The 21,027-nt window shown below is 35.2% G+C and overlaps 1 protein-coding gene across 2 annotated transcripts in view; it reads left to right on the forward strand.

The window, feature by feature from the left end:
* The window catches only part of sNPF-R (short neuropeptide F receptor), a 77,658-nt gene that overhangs the window by 15,932 nt on the left and 40,699 nt on the right, over window positions 1-21,027 (forward strand). Inside the window, exon 2 of one of the 2 annotated variants that reach the window (XM_036360609.2) lies at window positions 15,542-17,893. In XM_036360609.2, coding sequence (XP_036216502.2) covers window positions 15,866-17,887 — 2,022 coding nt within the window. In that variant the 5' untranslated portion in view covers window positions 15,542-15,865 and the 3' untranslated portion in view covers window positions 17,888-17,893. The remainder of the gene's footprint in view (window positions 1-15,541; window positions 17,894-21,027) is intronic. The other variant, XM_036360610.2, reaches the window with a different exon arrangement.

The following is a 21,027-nucleotide window of genomic DNA, read 5'->3' on the forward strand; positions in this document are numbered from 1 at the left end:
GTCGCTTTGACTGCTTTTTCGCCTTGATCGAAGGAAAATTCTAAAATATAGCGAATTTTCTCTTTATTGGTGTCTTTGACGAGCGCTCACAACGTACTGAGTCAATCAATCGAAAAACTGTCAAAGACAAACTTTTAGCACGAATAAACACGTTTTCACCGCCGTATAGTATGACATGATACGACACGTAACATTAGTACTATGGACAATAACGCCATCTCTTAAATAAAAACCGAACGAACTTTTTACTTGACCTAATATTTTATGGGTTTCCGACGTTTCCTTTTAGGTCTTACAAACAGCGTGGCATAGTATAATATATCCTGTTCAAGGTATAAATACATAGTCAAAAGGAGCACATGTAGATATATCAATTTTCGGACCATATTATGATCTGCATACATACGCACTCAGTTTTAATGTAAATTTTCGAATTAAAATTTTTATTTCGAAAAAATTTTTTGATAAGTGTTCTAGAAGCTGTGAAGAGTTCTCTTTCCGGTCAATTAAAAGTTATCAACTTAAAAAAAAATGTTGTGGTCATTATTGGAGTTTAAAAAAAAAGTCTTAAACACAACATGCTTTCCTTAAGCGTTAAAATAAACTTTGAGTCAAAAACCGTCACATTCGGTAATTTTTATATAAATGTAAAGAGTTTAAACCGAAAATAATTTTTTCTTGTACAAAAAAAGTTTTAACTCGAAATTTACGTGGCGGCGCTAGTTGTTAAAAAAAATTTTTTTTGTCCAAAACTTTTTTTTTCTATAATCTACAGATTTTACCCCCAGGCTAAGCAAATAAAAAAAAATTTTTTCGCTTCACCCTAGTATATATACTATATTATATATAATAGCTACCATACGTCAGGCGTCAGAATTATACATATGTATATGATATTGGATGTAATTTGTACAATTTTTCTCTCATGCGATCTATATAGTTGGGCAGCTCCGTCCAGTTCATGCCTGTTGGGACCTACTGTATATAATAGTTTTGTTAAATACCTTGTTATCCGTGTTGAATCACCGATCGCACTGAGATAAACTCTAATTTAGGTTGCTGGTTTGTAAAAGCATCTGTTTTCTCTCGCGAATCTCCATTCCAGTATGTGATTAACAGTATTTATTTATACTTTATTTTGTCATATAATATTTTTGGTCTGAAATTGCGGATTTTTTTCAGTTCCTTATAGTGTGCAATATGATTGTATCGTAAATCAGCCAGTTTGATCTTGTAAGCTCAAGTCTTAATGCCAAATTCGGTGTATGAAGTTTTACAAAGCCAAAACTGTAGCTTCTTTTAAAGTTCCTTCCCGAATTCGAAATTTTAATACGTATTAGCATTTTTAATAAAGGATGAGCATTTAAACTTCTGGGCTAACTCAACACGAAATTTATCCAATTGAAGCCGTCATAAGGCTGAACTCTTTTCTATCACCAACTCATCCATAGGCGAAGACGTTTTACTTCACCCAACTTCGGTGAAAAATAGTATTGTATGTGGTTGGCGGATATTTTACATATCAAAAAGTCGAATTAAGCTGCTTACTACACTTATTTGTCAATGAAGCTATTGTTTCGGTTGTGCCATAGCACCCTATTCCTGAAACTTAATGTTGAAACATGTCATGAACTTCAATTTCATACTACAAAGAGTTCGTAGTCATGGTTTCCGATTGACATAATTTATAGATAAAGCCTAGTGAACGATTTCACATCCAGATAAACCCTAGCACAATAATAATACTACTGAAAGCTGTTGCTGCTCAACCCAATTTCAACAATTACTGTACCAAGCTGGACTAGGAGACAGCGGTAAAATAATGAGGAAATTTTCCCGGTCAGGTTGATTCTCGATGAATTGAAGTTCAGCAGCAGATTGGTTGATTTTCATATCCTGAACGCGGATACTCTATAAAATATATATGTATATATAAATGACGAGCTGAGTTGACTCACCGATGTCCGTCTGTCTGTCGTCTGTAAATACGCGAACTAGTTCCTCAGATTTTGAGATTACGATCTAAAATTTTAGACACATCATTTTTGCCTCAAGAAGCGGCTGATTTGTCGGAACCGCCGATATCAGACCACTATAGCATATACTTGTATGTTAGCTGCTATACAAATTGAACGATCGGAATCAAATATTTGTATGGTAATTTTTTCTTTTTGATGAAGTTTGGTATGGATTATTATCCCTAGGAACGTAAAAATCTCGAACGAAATTGTTTAGATCGGATGACTATAGTATATAGTCAGTGTTTCAGTTTTTTTAATGACGAGATATCTTCAAGAAATTTGGCATGGATTATTATGCAAAGGCACCTAAAAATCTCCCAAGAAATTGTTCAGATCGGATCACTATGGCAAACCCCATAGCTTGTACACAAACTGACCGATCAAAATCAAGTTTTTGTAGGGAATCTATAGTATTTGTGAAGGGTATTACAACTTCAGTGCAACCGTAGTTAATTTTTTTTCTTGTTTTGAGTACTTTCTGAGCTCTGAACCATCGGTCAAACTGTTATATTTAGAATTGTCTGACTTGTTATTTATTGACTGATGACTTGATTCATGGATGTTTCTTATATCGAGAACTCTACACAAAGGCAAACCCATATGTTTGTACTTGGAGATCTTCGTGTGTGCTTTTAAAAAAAATTAATATTTTTGATCGATTCTACGTTATTTTTACACATATTTTTTATAACCCTATATATGTCTATACATACATAGAAATGTTATATATACTTTTTTTTCTAACAAAAATATATTGTAATTGAATTCTCACCTTATCTTTTTTTGATTTCTATTGAAATTGTCTCCACTTTCAGTTCAGTCACGTAGATATAATTTATTTGAAAGTGAATTCAGTTATACCTTCGTTGGAAAATGAAATTTACATTTTTATTGGCTGATTAAGAAGTTGTCAAAAATATGCACGCACACATAAGCAAAGTGTAGTCAAGCGGACAGGCATGCATATATCTCAGTATATACTGGAATATATACGAGTACATACACCAGAAACCTTACACTGAAATAATTTTCGTGTTAATTTGGATATCTGAATGCAGGGTCCGTAGAAATTTCAACAATCTTAATGAAGCATTGTTTTATTATATGTTTTTTTTTTGTGTTGTCACAAGGGGACGCAAAACTTGGAAGCTTTAAAATTTGTGACAATTTTTCTACAAGCATTTCGGGTCTATGTATGGAAAACATAACGGTAGTTTTGTAAAGAGCTGGTGGTTTGAGTAAGTCCATTGACATCCATTGTCAAGATAGGTTGACAGCTTGCGCTCAGGTGAAATGACAAAGATACAAAAAAAGGGTTGGAATAAAGCTAATTAAAATTCAAATATATTCAAATAATTACTTTGTGTTTTAGTTGAATGTGAAAAACTTTAGGTGCCAAAAATGAAGTATTGGTTTTAGTTATGCATCCCTTAGGGAGATACCAGATTGAAGTAAAAAGGGCTGGAGGAAATCGTAACAAAAATATATCGTAGAAAGTTCGCATTAGGTTAGGTGGTTAGTCTGGTCGGCTCATGAGCTAAACATAGACCAGTTTTGATCTTACGTAGTTCATAAGAAGTAATCATCCTTAAACTTTGTGTATTTCTGATTTACCGTTTTGTACATGATTTTTGCAGTTTAGCATCCCGGTAGGTCATTCCAATGCGTTTTAACCATGCTTCTGTCCAGATTGTTGTAAAGACAATGCATAGATTTATCAATTTCGGTCACGTTTCCAAGTGACAGCCGTACACCCCTCTTGGAAATTCCGTCTATTTTTTCATTGCCATTGATGTCTTTCAGATCTGGCACCCAGTAGAAGCGAAGTCACTTATACCTGGCGACATTCTCCACTGCTTGCCTGTTATTCAAGACACTTCTGGCTGAAATGTGAAACGAGGCTATGGTCTTAATTGCAGCTTGGCTGTCCACGTAGTTAACTCTGAAGTTGCCTTTGAGAGGTAAACTCCGCGGGTTTCCCAATAGCAAACACTTCTGCTTGAAATATGCTGCAGTTATACGATAGCTAAAAAAGTTGCCTTATCTAGTTCCAGACAGTATTTCCGTCTTCCATTTTGAGCCATCCGTGTAAATGTTTAATGTGTTGCGCGCAGCTGTCATATCTTTACGCCAACCAGCTTTTTCTAAGTTTACTTCGAATCTTCTTTCTCATTTGAAAATTGGAAGCATGTAGTCGGTGTCTACCAAACTGTCATTGCCCACTGTGCTATGCCCAAAGTTTCTACATGTAAATTCTCCAGCCGTCAGTGGGCGGCGCGTCGATTTTAACGCTCAGTTTTTAGCGAAGTGATCTATAGGTGGCAGTTTTAGTACTTATTCAAGAGCCGCCATTGGGCCGGTACGTAGATTTCCGTATGCCTGTCCACCACACTAGAATACAGTAGAAATTCCTGAAGACGCGATAAAATACTTGTACATACATGAAAAGCCAAATTCAGAATTCCCTCTCATTAGATGTTGATGATAGATAGTTAGCGATTTAAGTTGTTTAAATATAAGGTGAGAGATTATAATGTTAAATTTTACGTTCTAATCAATTAAAGTTCGTTCCACATATCTTTCTTCTTCTTTCGACAATATGCTTTTGATGCAAATTATACAATAAACGAACCATGGTAAAAGTTTCGGTTGTCAATAGACCCGAAACAACAAATAAGTTGTTTGAATGGTAGCGGTTATCCAAATCCTAATTTTTAGATGAGTAATTAAATACTAATCTCGATTTTTGTCAACCAGTATAGCGTTTGACGATATCGGTTTAAAAGAACTTGTCTTGGATGAGTGGGTTTGAGAGGTTAAGAAAAAATTATGCGGAAACTTATTACATCCCGAACATATTATATAATACTTGTATATGGTATCTATAGTATAGTATATAGTAGAATTTGAAGTTTCTCAGACCTCACAAGGGTCTGCAGTTCTTTGCCTACTACAAGTAAGGGATCCTTGATATTTAAACGCTTCCTAGGGGTTGCTTGCTCAATTCATGGAAAGTAGTTCTTGGAAGAAATGCACTCGGGGTTTGCCAATACCTAGTCGTAGTTAGACCAATCCTTTATCCTTTGTCATGAAAAACACGGTGCTCAAATAATTTAAGGACTTTCCACTCTCCGTCCCCGGTGCAGCCTTCTATCTGGGTTCAGTCACAATTCGATAAACTATTTTGCAGTAATACGATTAGTGATTTGAGAATATGAGTATTACAAAGTTCTGCTTAGTCTTGTAGAGGAACTATTCAAAATTCTTCTTTTCACAATTTATCAGGACTCAAAAAATTGTAAAACCTCTGAAAGGATGTCGAGCAAGAGGTGTACAGGAACTCGTGAATATTTTGAGACTCTACTATTCTATTTAAATTAGAAGACATTCTGCTATCTTGTGGATTCTTTAAAATTTATATTTCCACATTTTGACCACCAATTGGTTCACTATATTTTCTATTATACGAGCATTACTATATTTTTTAAACCTGCGTACGATAACATATTTAAATTTAAAAGTTTAGCCCAAACTAAAGCAGGTTGACTCACGCCCCCTCAAATTCCACTAATAACCCACAGGTTTATTAACCCTACCTCGTGCCATCATTGCTCGAAACTTGCTCGACTAATTTTAATTTTCCGCTTCAAATTTATTGTTTTACGACCGCTTGTCACATACACACACGCACGCACACATTAAAGGACTCAGCTTCGACTTGTCAGCGCTGGCAAAAGAGAAAACTTACATTTCCGTCAGCTGCAGTTAAATGGCAGTAAATTGAGGTAGCTTGTCTGTGTGCAACTGACAACAGCTATTTGCTTGACACATGACAAGACGACGGTCGGACAATATGGGTTTTACTCGAGCGAAGTTAAGTGTGTTTTTCGATGTGTGTGTGTGTGAGTGTTTTGCAAATACTGAAATATTTTTTTTTATCCATGTAGCGGTGAAATTTTATTACATTTTGAAACTGACCAAACTTAAACCCTTCTGGACCACCTCGTCCAGTTATGTATTTAGCCATGAAGAGAACTGAAAAAGACGGTCGAAGACAAGCGCTGAAGTTCACCTTAGTACATTGTGATTATTGTGAAATGTGTGTAAGGTGACTCCATTACTCTGTTATGGAATCCTTTTTGCGCTCTGAACAAGGTATTTTACGTTTGTCACGAAGTTTGTAACAACACCCAGAAGAAAATGTCTGAGACCCTGTAAAGTGTATATATAAATGATATGATCAGCGTGACGATTTGGTCGATTTAGCCAGATCCTATATACTAAGTTCCTTACCACAAAGGAGTTCCGGGACACGAAATAGCTGCTGAGATAGCAAAAGTGCCTTCCGTTTGTCTACCGTACCAGTGCAGGAAGTATGAAACTAAAAACAATAAACAATGAAATTTTCGAAAGGGCTGATAGATGGATCAGGATAAGATGGAAAGCCTTAAGCACACACGGGATCGCCGCGATCATTTGCAAGAGCCTCGAAGAAGAACACGCATGTTTTTTATACATACGGTACCGAAAGGACTGCAGAACGGCCTAATGACAGATCACTACTGACTGGCATCATAGGAGAGGCGGACGGAGCTAAATAACGACTATATATACAGAAAGTGCAGGACAGTAGGCATGAGAGAGACGCTGGAACACTTCTTATGCTTGGTCCAGCATTATTTAGAACTTGTCATAGATATCTAGAAGCTTCGCAGTTCAAAGGACTAAATGAAGTATCAAAATTAAATATCTAGTCGCTTTTAAAGTTCACAAAAAGCGTTGACGTCCTGTATGACGAATACTTCAGTTGACATTAAACTGAACCTCCATCTGGTATTTCTAAGGACCAGTAGGTCTATATTAGGTGGGTGTTTTTTTTTAATTCCCAAAAGTAGCCTATTTTTGGGTTGTCACACTAGGTCTACTCCTTAAAGTAAGATATACTTATTTTAAGCTTGAAGGCGTGTTTCATATATTTATTAAGGAAAATATTTAGAAAATTTCAGTTTTCTTTGAATACTTGCCAGTGACCTGTAAATGTCACATTTAAGTTCAAAGTTTAGTTTTCCCCACTTCTTGGAACTAAGTGGGAAAAATTCTTTTCATAAATAATTTCTGCGCGCACAATGCATTAATCATGAACGCGTTTTGTATAAATTTATCATTTCCAACGATAAGCGCTAACAAGACTTTCCAATCTCATGCATGGCTGCTGAAGCGAAACGCACACACACAAACGCTTAAGTGAACGCGATGAAGTGGCAACAGCATCAGCCGGAATTCACACACATATAACAAATTGATAAGGCTGTCAGTAAAATATATGGCAGCACTCCGAATGAAAAACAAATCACTCAATTCGAAGTAATGTTAAACAAATGCCACAACAATAATAAAAAATACTAGAAAAATGCTGAATTATTCCAGCGCGGAAATGTACGCTTGATAAGGCAGAGAGTATTAGCTAGATTGAAGCTGAAAACTGGACACAGTATCGAAAAAATCGATAATGTTATTTTGTTGTTATTGTATGTGTATATGTGTATATGTATATATGTTATAGTTTTGTTTTGTATAAATAAATAAAACCACTTATAAATTCATTCATGCCATTGCCCTTAAACGGATGCAGGTAATTCGTTTTTCTATAGAAGCCGGTGAAAATTTATCAAATCACTGCAATTACCGTTAGTTTATGAGCATATAAATGTATGTATGTATTTGTATATGGCTATGAACCCATTGTAAAATTTTTGTTTATCAGCTCGGCAATGTCATTCAATAATCCACACTAAAATTACGCCATAAATCGGCAGCTGCTCATTCATTCAATTATTTGCATATAAATATATATGGATATATGTATAGTATATGTCAGCATATTAGGGTGTCCCTTAATTCCAAAGTTGATTTTTTTTAAACGCCTCTGAAGTTTCAGCTATTGCCTCAAAAAAAAATATATATAAATGTTACTACGTAAAAAAATTCTTTACTTTCAATTTAAATTATGCCTAAATCATGTTTCTTTTCATGTTTTCTATGTATATAACTTTGAATTTTTTTGGAATTTTGCATAAAGAAAATTAACCTGGAAACTTGTAAATAGCATTTTCTAATGCATAATTTTCTGGTTTCCAAAAAAGGCCAAGTGATTTTTCTTTGGTCTACAAAATAGGTTTTATTCGTTTTTTCCATAAAGTTACTAAAAAGTATAAGTTATACGTAATTAAAATATTGCATCAAATATACTGTGTTTGTATAGTGCACCATGTCGTATGAGCAACACAGAATTTACCATATAAGGCACTCTTCTGAATGCTCAGTATCTTTGATATATAATATTATATAAGGTTAACTGCGTATAACTTTTAAAGTAGTTATTTTATGGAAAAAAGTATTAAAACCGATTTTGTAGACCAAAGTGTTTTGTTTTAGAAAATCTTATTGTCAAAGTTGAAGGTAAGGCTTCTTCTAGATAAAAGGTTTAATGTTAAAGGCCCAAAAGTCTCATGCAAAATACATGGGAAGAGTAAAATGAGCTGCCGTCTGCAAAAAAAAAAAAATATTAAAGTTATACAAACGAGTATAAGAAAAATAATTAAATTTCAATCTTTAGTATCTTTTAAATGGTTAGGCTTACGAAAAAATAGTAAGAGAGCACATTATAGAGCATTAATTTTCCTACAAATCCTAAAACGAGAAATTTTTTCAAGTACTTAGAAGCGAGATATGAATTTTAATGAAAAAATAGAAAACTGTTAAGCGGCGGACCTTCCCGTTACAACATTAGCGCTTACACCTGAAGAGGTTTTCGTAGAGATGTCTAAGAACCTATTTATCAAAGTATCAAGTGAAAAAGGAAATATTTTCTTTTATCCACCCTAATACATACGTATACATATATTTATATGGATATATGTATCCATATCCATACATGTATAGTTTAGCTCTCTTCATACCTTATAAAATTTTATTTTATATGTATATTTTGATAATAACAAATGACCATTATCTAACAGGTTTTTGCTTATCATACTCACTATAAATGCGCCATTCATGCAGCAATGCGTCACACCAACCACACATATAGACCTAACCCCGCAGTTTTATCATTTCAATTATACTCGAATTGTCGCCAATCGCATAAATATGCAATAAAATTGCGGTTAGCGTACACGATAAATTACTTAGCGGCTTTCGATTTTTATGCAAATTCTCTATATACCTAGATACCCCAAATATTATATAAATATATATAATATTATATACATATATGTATATATTGTTTTTTTGATTAATGGTTTTTCATGTTCACAATATTTGGTGCAAAGTGGGTTTGATTATTGGCTCTATATTTTTAATGTGTTGAGTGTAGCTTATGACGTGATTTAGCCGGATCAAGGCGAATACGAAATTATGTGGAAGCCTGACTTGTTAGCAGTATTTTTTTATGTTAATATATATATTCTGAAAAATTGGTTGATAAACACCTCTAAGTAAGGCTCGCCCAGTATGAACACTTCATTGGCACAGGAAGGTCCTCCGCTTTACAGTTTTATATTTTTTTCTTATTGTCAGATAGAAAAATTCATATTTCACTTCCAACAAATTAAAAAAATATCTTGTTTCATAGATTTTGTAGACAATGGAATGCTTTTTAAAATGGTCTTTTACAGTTTTTTCGTAAACCTAATCGTTTGAAAAATATTAACGGTTGAAATTTGACTATTTTAAGGCAAATTTGTTTTTTTCTTTCGAATTTTATAACTCAATGAAAATATAATATTTGTAAATTGCAAAGCTCATAGTCCTGTAAAAAATTTTCTGCTCCATTTATCTCTACCTAATAATAAGAAAAAAATAGAAAACCGTTAAGCGGATACTTTTAGTTAATGGAATCAATCCAGAACTTCCCCGTGTCCCAACACTTCTAATATAGAGATTTTCGACTTTTGGTTGATTTTATACCGTTTATATTGGTCAACAAAAATAATTTGACTTTGTGTCAAATTTGAAGTAAATCAATCTGGACTTTGCCACCATATTCCTAATATAATGATTTCACTTTTTCTTCTTGACTCTGACGTCGAGCTCTTAAATTAAAAGCGAACGAAATCAGCTTGAGCAAGAACTGAAGATGCTCGATCTTCCCAAGCGACATTGCTTCGCTCTATGGACTCTTGAAAAGTTCCAAGAAGTTCCGCCATTTTCGAGCCAAATTTTGTTCAGCGATGAGGCCCATTTCTGGCTCGATGGGTATATAAACAAGCAAAATTGCCTCATTTGGGACGAAGAGCAGCCGGAAGAGATTTAAGAGCTGCCATTTCATCTAGAAAAAACAACGGTTTGGTGAAGTCATCGGTCCATATTTCTTCATAAATAATGCCGGTGAGAACGTAATTGTTAATGGTGACCGTTATCGCGTCATGATAACCGACTATTTGATAGCTGAAATTGAAGCTCGTGAGTCGGCATCACTTCCCACACATTGCATCAATCAATGGATTTAATGAGAGAACTATTCGGTGAGCAGATGATATCACACAGTTAGACTTTTTCCTGTGGGTGTACAAGTATGTTAAGTCTAAAATCTATGCGAACAATCCCGCTTCGACTCAGGCCTTGGAGCAAAGCATCACGCTTGTCATTCGTTACCAGTCGAAATGCTCAAACGAGTCATCGAAAATTGGACTCAACGGATGGATCATCTGAGATGTAGCCGCGGCGCATTCGAAAGAGATACTCTTCAAAAAATAAATACTAAAGAATGTTTTTTCGAATGATAAAAAACTTTTGCCATTAAATTTGAATTTTTTGTGTTTTTTTTTTAAACGTAGGAAACCTCGAAATGGATCACCCTATATAACAAAAAATCATGTCATCCACCTTTTGATACTAAAGTTAACTCCAGTTGACACAAATATTATATAAAAGAGGTTTAAAATTAAATTCAACAATGTCACACCTTATGATGACAAACATCTTTCTACGTACCTGGAGTGGACAAAGCCTTACTCGTATATCATTTTACATTGCCTTTACATTATCTTAGCATAAAAAATGATGAGCTTAATTTCAATTCAGGTAAGAAATCCAAAAATGAGCTGTGATCTGGCGAGCGTGAAAAATATAATGACTTTCATAATCTCTTTGTATAAGTTTGGCTTCGCATCATCAACCACGTGCTTGTTAATATCCGCTTGCACCAGAGACGCCTGTACAAAAACAAACAAATTTTGAAATATGCTGAAGTGCCTGGTACCTGCTCAACACACCTCCCTGGAAATAAAAGCGCAAATGTGAAAAATTTAATGGGATTTCATTTAAAGAGACTGCGAGACAAAAAAAAAACCGTTCTTTGTGAGTGGGTCACCAGCAGCACTGACAGCTGACATTTTATATAAAAGTCGAACAAAAAAGCGCTGTGGTAGCTAAGAGTAGAAAAGAGAAAGGAACGTAAATTTCACAGCCATCACAACCGCGTTTATTATAATGACTTGCATCTCTCTCTCTTCTCTGCAGTCAAAAGTCGGTTTTGGTGCGAAATTTGTTTTGTATGAAAATCATGTGAAAAGGTGTGAAATTGCTTTTAAACAAAAAATTTAGCAACAAATTGTGGGTAGCAGGTATAACTCTGTGACACATATATGCATATATATACATATTTGCATAAAAACCGATAACTGTTGGTGCGCCTGTGATTATGCAGCAAATTACTTTGAGCACTTGCGCTGGCCATCAAGTGCACTTGTGTGTGTTTTTATGCTCGTGTAAGCCGAAAGCTGGTACAAGTTGTGTACTCTAGCGCCATGACATGAAATACTAAGATTTTATATACAGAATTTCTTTAATAAAACATTATATTAGCGGCTGTTTTAAGTATACATTTAGTGGCGCAGAAAAACGATGTATATAAGAAGTAGTAAAGAATTAAAGAAAATCCCTAAAAACTTTGCAGATTTTACAAAGTAGAATAATCAAGATGTAATTCATATTAAAATATTAAAGTTTGAAATTTGGTTTATTACAAAATTCTTGTCATCAAGTATATTTTCTTAGAAAACAAAACACTTCTTATTAACTTCAAAACTCCTCGAGAACTTTTTTGATTCTTTGCTTTTGGCGTATAGATTTCATAATTTTTCTCAGTTTCGGTTTTTTCGATAGTTCCCTACTTTATTCAATATATGTCTTTACTGAGCGTTTCGAAAACCAGCCGCAAGGCTTTTTAATATTTATTATAATACTCTGTTTCGCTGACACTTTTTATAAATAGCGTATATTTTGGATTGGCGTATAGTTAGCTACTTCAGCTGAAACTTTCTGAAATCCGTTGACTTATTTATAATTTTTGATAGTTCTAGTTTTTTCGAAAGATGACAAGTTAAGTCACTCTAAGTTCTGTTTGTGTTGAAAATTTTCCAAATATAGATCAACATATATCAGATTTGCTTAGACGTCTTATATTTGGTAATACAATATATTAAAAAATTTATCTTCTGGTGATAGGTGGCAACTGTATTTTCAAATTTTCCAAATATGTCTAAATTTAAGAATGCATGAAAACCTGCCACCACTATCTTACTTAACTACCTTATATTACGTATACTTTGTGCTAACTATATATTTCTGATTGGTGGCAACACTGTTTTAAAAATTTTGATATTAAAAATGTTTCTAATAAATTTGCAAAATTACCTAAATTTCCTACTCATTTTGTACAGTTTTATCGTTGACAGTTCTTATAACATAAAATTAAATGAATAAATTTAGCCAGCGGGTATTATGTTTCTTAATATCTTTAAGTTAATCTATATAAAACTAAATTACGGATTCAGTCAGGCGCACAGTTCTTTTAAATTTTTGGTTTAAAATTGTCGTTAATTGGCAGTTCTTTTTAAAATCAATCTAAATTAAAAATTTTCTTTATACTTTGCACGAAACTGTTTTAAACGCCTAATTTCTTAAATATTGCTAATTTCTAAAATATATCGATGTTTTTAAAAGCAAGCAGTAAATATGTCTAATTAAAAGATTGCTGAAATATTTACGGTTCGATATCTATATTATGTTATTTTTATTTGAAAACCATTTCAGTTGTAGTCAGTGCTGTCTATACACATATGTACATATTCAGAGCCGAATCTGTAAAAACTAATTTATTGTACTTTTTTTTGAAGAGTAAAAATTAATTTTAATTTTTTTTAAAGAATAAAATTTTATAAATTTCAAAAATTTAGAACATTTAGCCTAAGTATTTGCTTCGTATATAAAAGTTTATTGTACAATAATATTGCTAATATGTCTCTAATTTACAATTATTGTATACATACATATACAATATAACTAATAGAATACACCTCAATTATTTTTACGTTCTAAAATATAAAACTTTATTGCACAATATTACTGAATAAATGTTTGGCATTTGGCATGCGCTAAGAATTTATGAAATGTATTAATTTTACATATTTTAGAATATAAAACTTTTTCGAGCAATATTATTAAAGATATGCATATGATTTGACATAATCTCTTGTAACTCATAAAAACAATTTACTTCAATAGGCAAAATACCAAAAAATATTGCACAATATCATTAAACACATGTATAAAATCTAATTTATTGACATAATTTCTTGCAACACATCAAAACCGTTTCTTTTGTATATAAAAAATATCAATTATTGCGCAATATTATTGAACATACAATATGTACGTAATTTTTGGCAGGTGCCCTTGTAACTAATAAAATCAATTACCTTTACATACGTAAATTATATTATTCAATTTTATTGTACAGTAAAATTGACGAATACCATCTAATTTTTATTTAATTTATGTCGCTGTAACTCATAGAATACACATCCATTCGTTTTACATACATACCTAAAATATGATAATTACACTTCTGAAACTAATAATAATAATTGTACCACAATGCGTATACACAACCTCGACATCTGAGCGCACACAGAGCAAAAATAAGCAACCCACAAATGCACTTAAGCATTGCCAATGGTTAACCTACAAATAAAAATGGCATGAAGATGTAGGGAAAAAGAAATTTCATGGCAAAAAAATAACAAAAATGAAGAAAAAAAGTACAAAATTAAAAGAAGATACGAGATTGTAAAAAAACAACAAAAATTGGAAAATATCAAAACTGATTTCTTTCTGTGTTATTTCGTGCACAGTGGCGCGCACGACTGCAAGCCAAAAATCTGTTTGTGTGTCGATATGTGAAATATATTTGCCGGTCACTTCAATTTTATGTTCTCGCAGTGTTGCAGAAATGTGTGCGAATGCTATTTTAGAAGCTTCTGTTTTACAATTTGTGGGTCACTCGTGTCTCACGCTTCATAAAATTACTTTAATGGACTGAGAGAATAATTGGCAAGCAGCAAGCGTTATTCTTTATTTCAATACAATAAAAATATTATCAATAAATGAAATTAAACATTCCATATTACACACTAATTGCATCGTATGAGGAATTGGCCGATTGTAACAGGCGAAATTAATACAAAATTTATTTCTCTAGCATCGCTTCAATTATTGACATGTCATGGAAATATAATTTCTTGATATTAATGAAACACACTTGATGGAAATTAATTTGGCATTCAAATAAAATTTGGAATTCAATGTATTCGAACTAAATGAAAAATCAAATGAGGTCGTTAACAAAATAAATTAATATTAATGTGCTTGAAAAAACGTTTCTTTTATGAAAAATAAATGGTTATCGTTCTTAAAAGCAGCCTGCAATTTATCTTTCAGAAAAGTTTCTCATAAGAGAGAAATGGAAATTTTTTTCAGTACTAGTGATGTCACTGATGATTTAGCTGGAGATTGTGAATCAAAGTGGTACCGTGTTTGTAGACATATTGAACGGCTATATTTTAATAATACGTTTTTAAATTGTCCCGGTTTTAATTGTCCAATTGTCGAAAATGTCGATCAAATAATGGAAATCGTTGAGTCTCACCGTCTTGTTAGCACTGTTTCGATTGCACAGAAACTAAACTCTGCACGAAAATTCATTTTAAACCATTTAAGTAACGCTGGTTGAGAGGTTCTTATGCATCCACAAAATTGTTTGCATGGACAGAAACAAGCAGCAATCACTTGGTATCACGTTTTTACAGGTCTTAAAGATTCTTATAGTGTTATAGGCCGGACCTGATACCAAGTGATTGATGTGTGTTCCAAAATTTTTTGGATTGAAACTTCGATTCGAGAGAAGTTTGAGTAGATCGACTGTTCCAGTCCGTTGCCAATTGGGACGAGAGTGTTCAACGGAGTGGATATATGATGGCCTGACAAGTCATCGAAAAAAACGGTAGATATTTGACCTAAATTAAATAATGCCAAATCTGCTAAATCAGACCTTCAACTTATTGCAACAATATAGAATTTATTTTTACTATACTTATTACTTAGCACCACTTTTATTCTTAATTCAAGTTTTATGAAAATATAAATTAACACTTACTTTTGCTTGCTTTTACTTACAGACCACTAATTAGAGCTATAGTGGACTCTTGTGTACAACCAATAAATCAGAAAGGACAACACCGTTGCGGGAGAATGCGAAATTTAATTGTCAACAGTGACGGCTGTGCAGACTACGGCTCGTTTTATGACTACACTAACGGCACACCCACACAGATGCACACATAATGTGCAGCAACAATGAGAACAGTATAATCCTTGCAATCCAACCGAATAGCAACAACAACGCCACAAACAATTTGAGCTGATTTATTGCGGCGCACGTGACAGAGCCGAAGCCAAAGCCGGAGCCACAGAGACAGCACCACACACACACCGCAATCATAATGGATGCCATTGGAACAGCGACGATGTGGCGGCGACGTAAACAAATAACAACAACAACAACCGTTAAGCCACTTTATAACACAGCAACATTGACTTTCGTCATACTGTTGTTCAACATCACCTCGGCGGCGCTGACTTTAGCCGGAGCATTGGGCACAACCGGTGAGGTGGCCACACTGCACAACAATACAGCTAACAATATTACAACAAGCGCAACTAAAGCGCACATGAATGCCACAAATGAAGTTATCACAACAGCACCAAGAACCGAGACGCAGCTAACAATTGTACTAACAACAACACCGGCCTCGGCTGATGGCTTTACAACAATGAACACGTTGAGCGCGGCGACTACGTTGAGCGCGAGCACGATGAGCACGACCGTGAGTATGCATCGTGGCGGCAGCGTGGATGTGCGCTATGAGGTCGAGCACAAAGACGACCTAATCAACGATCCATATGTACAGATCGTCTTCTGCATCATCTATACGACCGTCTTTGTGTTGGGCATATTTGGCAATGCGCTCGTTTGCTATGTCGTCTTACGCAATCGTGCTATGCACTCGGTTACGAATTACTTTATAACGAATTTGGCGATCTCTGACATACTGCTCTGCGTGCTGGCTGTGCCCTTTACGCCGCTCTACACCTTCATGGGACGTTGGATATTCGGCGCCGCCATGTGTCATATGGTATCGTATGCGCAGGGTTGCAGTATATATCTGTCGACCTTTACGCTGACCGCGATCGCTGTGGATCGTGTATTTGTGATCGTGTTCCCCTTCAAACCGCGCATGCAAATACGCACCTGTTATTATACGCTCGCTTTTATATGGTGCTTCTCATTAGTGGCCACTACGCCCTATGCCTTATATATGCGTGTCGTTGTGGCGCATGTCAAGAAAAAGTACGTGAATACCGGTGAAATGTTCATGGCGAATAGTACAAATAGTCTGCTTGATCATTTGAATGCTACAACGACACCGTATGGTATTTATCTGCTGACCGATGCGATTACAACGGTGGCTTCGGCAACTGGTGTCAAATTGAACTTAAACGTTTCAGCGGAGCTGGAGGATGATGATGATGACGTCACGATATACTGCGAAGAGAATTGGCCTTCGGAGAGTTTTCGTCGCGGTTTCGGTATTTTGACAACGCTCGGCCAGTTCGTCGCACCATTAGGCGTGATTACGATATGCTATATTTGGGTGTCGGTGCGATTGAATATGCGCGAACGTTGTCGACCCGGCGCAAAATCGGCGGCGCGCGACGCAGCTGATCGCGAACGTAAGAAGCGCACGAACTTCATGCTTATAGCGATGGTTGGCGTGTTCGCTTGCTCTTGGTTACCGATGAATATTGTCAATATGGTTGATGACTTCTATGACAAATCGAATGACTGGTCTTTCTACACATTCATTTTCTTCATAACCCATGCGTTGGCCATGTCATCGACTTGTTACAATCCCTTTTTGTATGCCTGGTTGAATGAGAACTTTCGCAAAGAGTTCAAACATGTCTTGCCCTGCTTTAATCCATCCAAACATCGGCAGGTTAATCGTCACTGCTACAATCGTTCGGATCGCAATACATGCGAGGGCGGTCGGCGTCGCAATGATATGGGCAATGGCGTCGGTGTGAGCATAGATATCGATGAGGGTGATGATGAGCATGAGAATGGCGTTACGCAGGAGACTTCGTTGGCTAGAGCGAAAGAGAAATGCACGAGCGAGACACTCGAACTGACTTGCAGCAATGGTGGTGATGCCCTAACGTCAAATAAGTGTTGTAATGCGGCCATGGTGCATGGTACCCATGTGGTGGATATCGCTCTGAATGGCAAGGGTCAACATGATGATTGTAATAATGCTCTGGATGAGGATTGTGTGTCGGGTGATGAGCATACGGTGGAGATGCATTTCACGGAGACCGCATTCGTGAGTTTAGACAATGGCAAGGATATTTGCCTGTTGGAAGCTGGCTGCAACAAAGAGGTGGGCGAGCAAATTTTTAACTAAGGACGGGTGAGTTTAGTGCGTAAGATGGGGTGGGGCTGAGAGTGAAAGAAAAAGCATTAGAGTTGGATAGAGAGAGAAACAGAAAGCGTAAAAGAGCGAGAGACGAAAGGGAGTAATATATTTAGTGTTAAAGATTTGACAAAGTTTAGAGAGAATAGAATAATACTGAGAGTTCTATATGTAAGCCTCTTTTAGGTGCCATGTAACCTGATTTTATTAAATATTATATTTATGAGTTGAACTACAGTGGACTGATATAAATGGCGTGTTTGCGAGAGAGTAAAACAACAAAAAGCTACTGAGAGTTTTACATGAAAGTAGCGCTCAGGAGTTACCAAATATGATTGTTTACAATAATTCCAAGTAGTTTTTTGGTAACAAAAGCTTAGCAAATACTCAACAAAGAAATCGGATCAAATTGTGAGCGTTTGAGCACTAAATTATTTCTTCTCGGAAATCGACTAAACACTGAACGGCATTTTGCGTAATTGACGGATTATATTATCCCAAAGTATCTCCTGATTCATCGATTTTGTCAGCAAATTGCGCTGGACAGAAATTGGCAAAGCGATGTGAGCCTATCACAAATTTATTAAGACGGGTAATGTCAGTTTTGGCTATGTTCCCTGGTTCACCGAAGGTAAGACTTCGTGAAACATCTCGGTCTTTCAAATGCTCTACAATGAAGGTGAAAGTGCCTGGATGTTTCCGCCTCACACTTCTGCATAAAATTATGACAACTTGCGTCCGATAAGATTTTTAGCCTTTCCGCAAGAATGCCTATTGGACAATGTCCAATAAGAACCTCTATGCGAGTTCCATTATTCCAGTGCTAGAATACAAGATGCCAATGGAGATACAATTTGGTGTGCCAATGGTGCTTCTTCTGGCTAACTTAACGGGTTCGCAGTTACCAGCGATTCCACTATGACCAATCACCCAAACAGTGTGAGTAGTTTGAAGCTACTTCTAGTGAGGGTAGACACTTTGCGCGCTAGTATTGTCGCAAAATTTTTCCCATATCCCTATATGAGTTATGCCATTTGTTTGTTCTATCCGCCGTTCTTCTAATAATGGCAGTCGATGTCATTGAGTTAATTATTAGCGAAACTTCGGTGCTTGTTTTTAAATATCGCAAACTTAGCTAACGAGCGATCTCATTTATAATAATTAACACTGTGTTCTAGCGACAGTTCATTTGGATATAGATGTAGATAAGTCTGGATTTGATTTGAACTTCTGGATTAAAGTTTCAAACAGCCCGATTTTTTCTTGAACGCTTTGTTTTTTAGCGGACTTATCGACCGATTTCTTTTTGACCGAACTGTTCTTCTTCCCATTTGTGCGCTGTTCCCCAATTTAGGAACCCTTTTTAGATTTAAGCACCCAATTATCGTGTAGAACTTTCTCTTTTTGGCATATTATTTTTCAGTATTGTATTTTGTTGATATATAGGTGTACAAAAAATCACAGTTACTGACTTTTATGTGCTCCAATTGCGGAAGTAAGCGGTTTAGTATATTGCCTACAGGAACAATCTTAACAAAAGAATATGCGGAAATATTAAGGTATATACGAAACGTCATAAAATACTGTTATAAGCATACATGAGCTTAATGTTAAAAACACTTCTTATTTTTTGTTACATACATTCCGACATATTTATATAGGCTGCAGTCGGATTTCCGACTATCATCGTATACTCAATAGGATATGAATACGCAAGGCAAGCAGTCAAGTGGCCTGAACTCTCAAATGACGTACTCAAATGGCGCAGACAGAGATAAACCAGAAGAAAAGCCCGACAGATACTTACACACAAATTTATATACATATATGCATGCATATGTATATACACATAATGTCATTAAATGATCTCATATTGCTCTCATACTTCTTTGTTTATTTTTGCCAACGCATAGCTTTCGTGCCCGTGCCGAACGCTCGAGCAATCCAGTTAAACTGCTGTTTTCGACCTGCAAACAGGTCAGACGGCAACAACGGCTCATACTACAGAATAAAGTTTATTGAGCACTTGCAATTTTGAGAGGCAAACATAGTTACGCAATGTTTGCTTTGCTAACTTTTCTCTATTTTTTGTTTTCAAGTTCACTGGGTGCTGTGTGTATTTGTGTTGATTTTCCGACTCACTCGTCATTTTTATGCTGTACTTTAAATTCCTCAAAGGCCTGTTAGTTGCTGAATAAGACATTAACCATTATTTGTAATAACAGTGCATGTCACCCTTGGCTTTCGTGCGTATACATTAAAGTGGCAGAATCTTTTCGTGAATTTCCCCCAAAGCAAACTTCATTGTCACTTATATTACACTTAATGTTGTAATTTATATTTTATGTAATAAGCGCCGAAAAGGAAAGGTCCATCATATTCTCTTTGAAGTCGGTTTAGACAGTGGTTATAAAAAAGTGATCAAGTTATAAATTGTTTAGAATTAATTTATGGCCGGATAATTGCATTGGTTTAGCTGTGTTGGTAAAATTTTAAAAATTTTAAATATAATTTGAAGAATATTTTATATTTAATAATGTACGCAGTTAATCGTACATATTTTGGTATATATTACTTGTAATATAAAAACTTTTCTATAACTTATATGCGCGCTTCGAAGAGGCGTAAAGCTATTCGAAAAATAAGGTAGTTTAATGAAAACCTTTATGATTTCATTAAATACTGTATCTACTTTCGTCCAATAACTGAATATATGTACATATTGCCATTAGGAGTCACGTAGAAGCATAAATGAAATTTTTCTTAAAAAATGCTAACCAACGCTATCAAGCGGATTTAAACTTCTCGGAGAAGCCTTTCGGGCATAACTTTGTTAAGTTAGATCCTAGCTTTGATTATCGCGCCATAGATAGCGCTTGATGTCACTTGGACCGATATGAACGTTGGTCTTTTGAGCTATCTAAAAACTCTTAAAAATTAATCATGTGCAGGAAGTTAATATCAAATCTAGCCACTGCGCTAGATTCTTAATAGGTGTGGCTACCGTGATATTTCAATATCAGTTTGGCAAAAGCTGGAGAGTAGACGAGAAAATATCTACAAGATTCCGCTCCGCTTGGCGACTTGGTCAGAGTCATCAGGACTTAGATTTGATATGTCGGGGTTGATTT

This window comes from Bactrocera oleae, chromosome 6, assembly GCF_042242935.1.
Source record: "Bactrocera oleae isolate idBacOlea1 chromosome 6, idBacOlea1, whole genome shotgun sequence".
Lineage (NCBI taxonomy): Eukaryota > Metazoa > Arthropoda > Insecta > Diptera > Tephritidae > Bactrocera > Bactrocera oleae.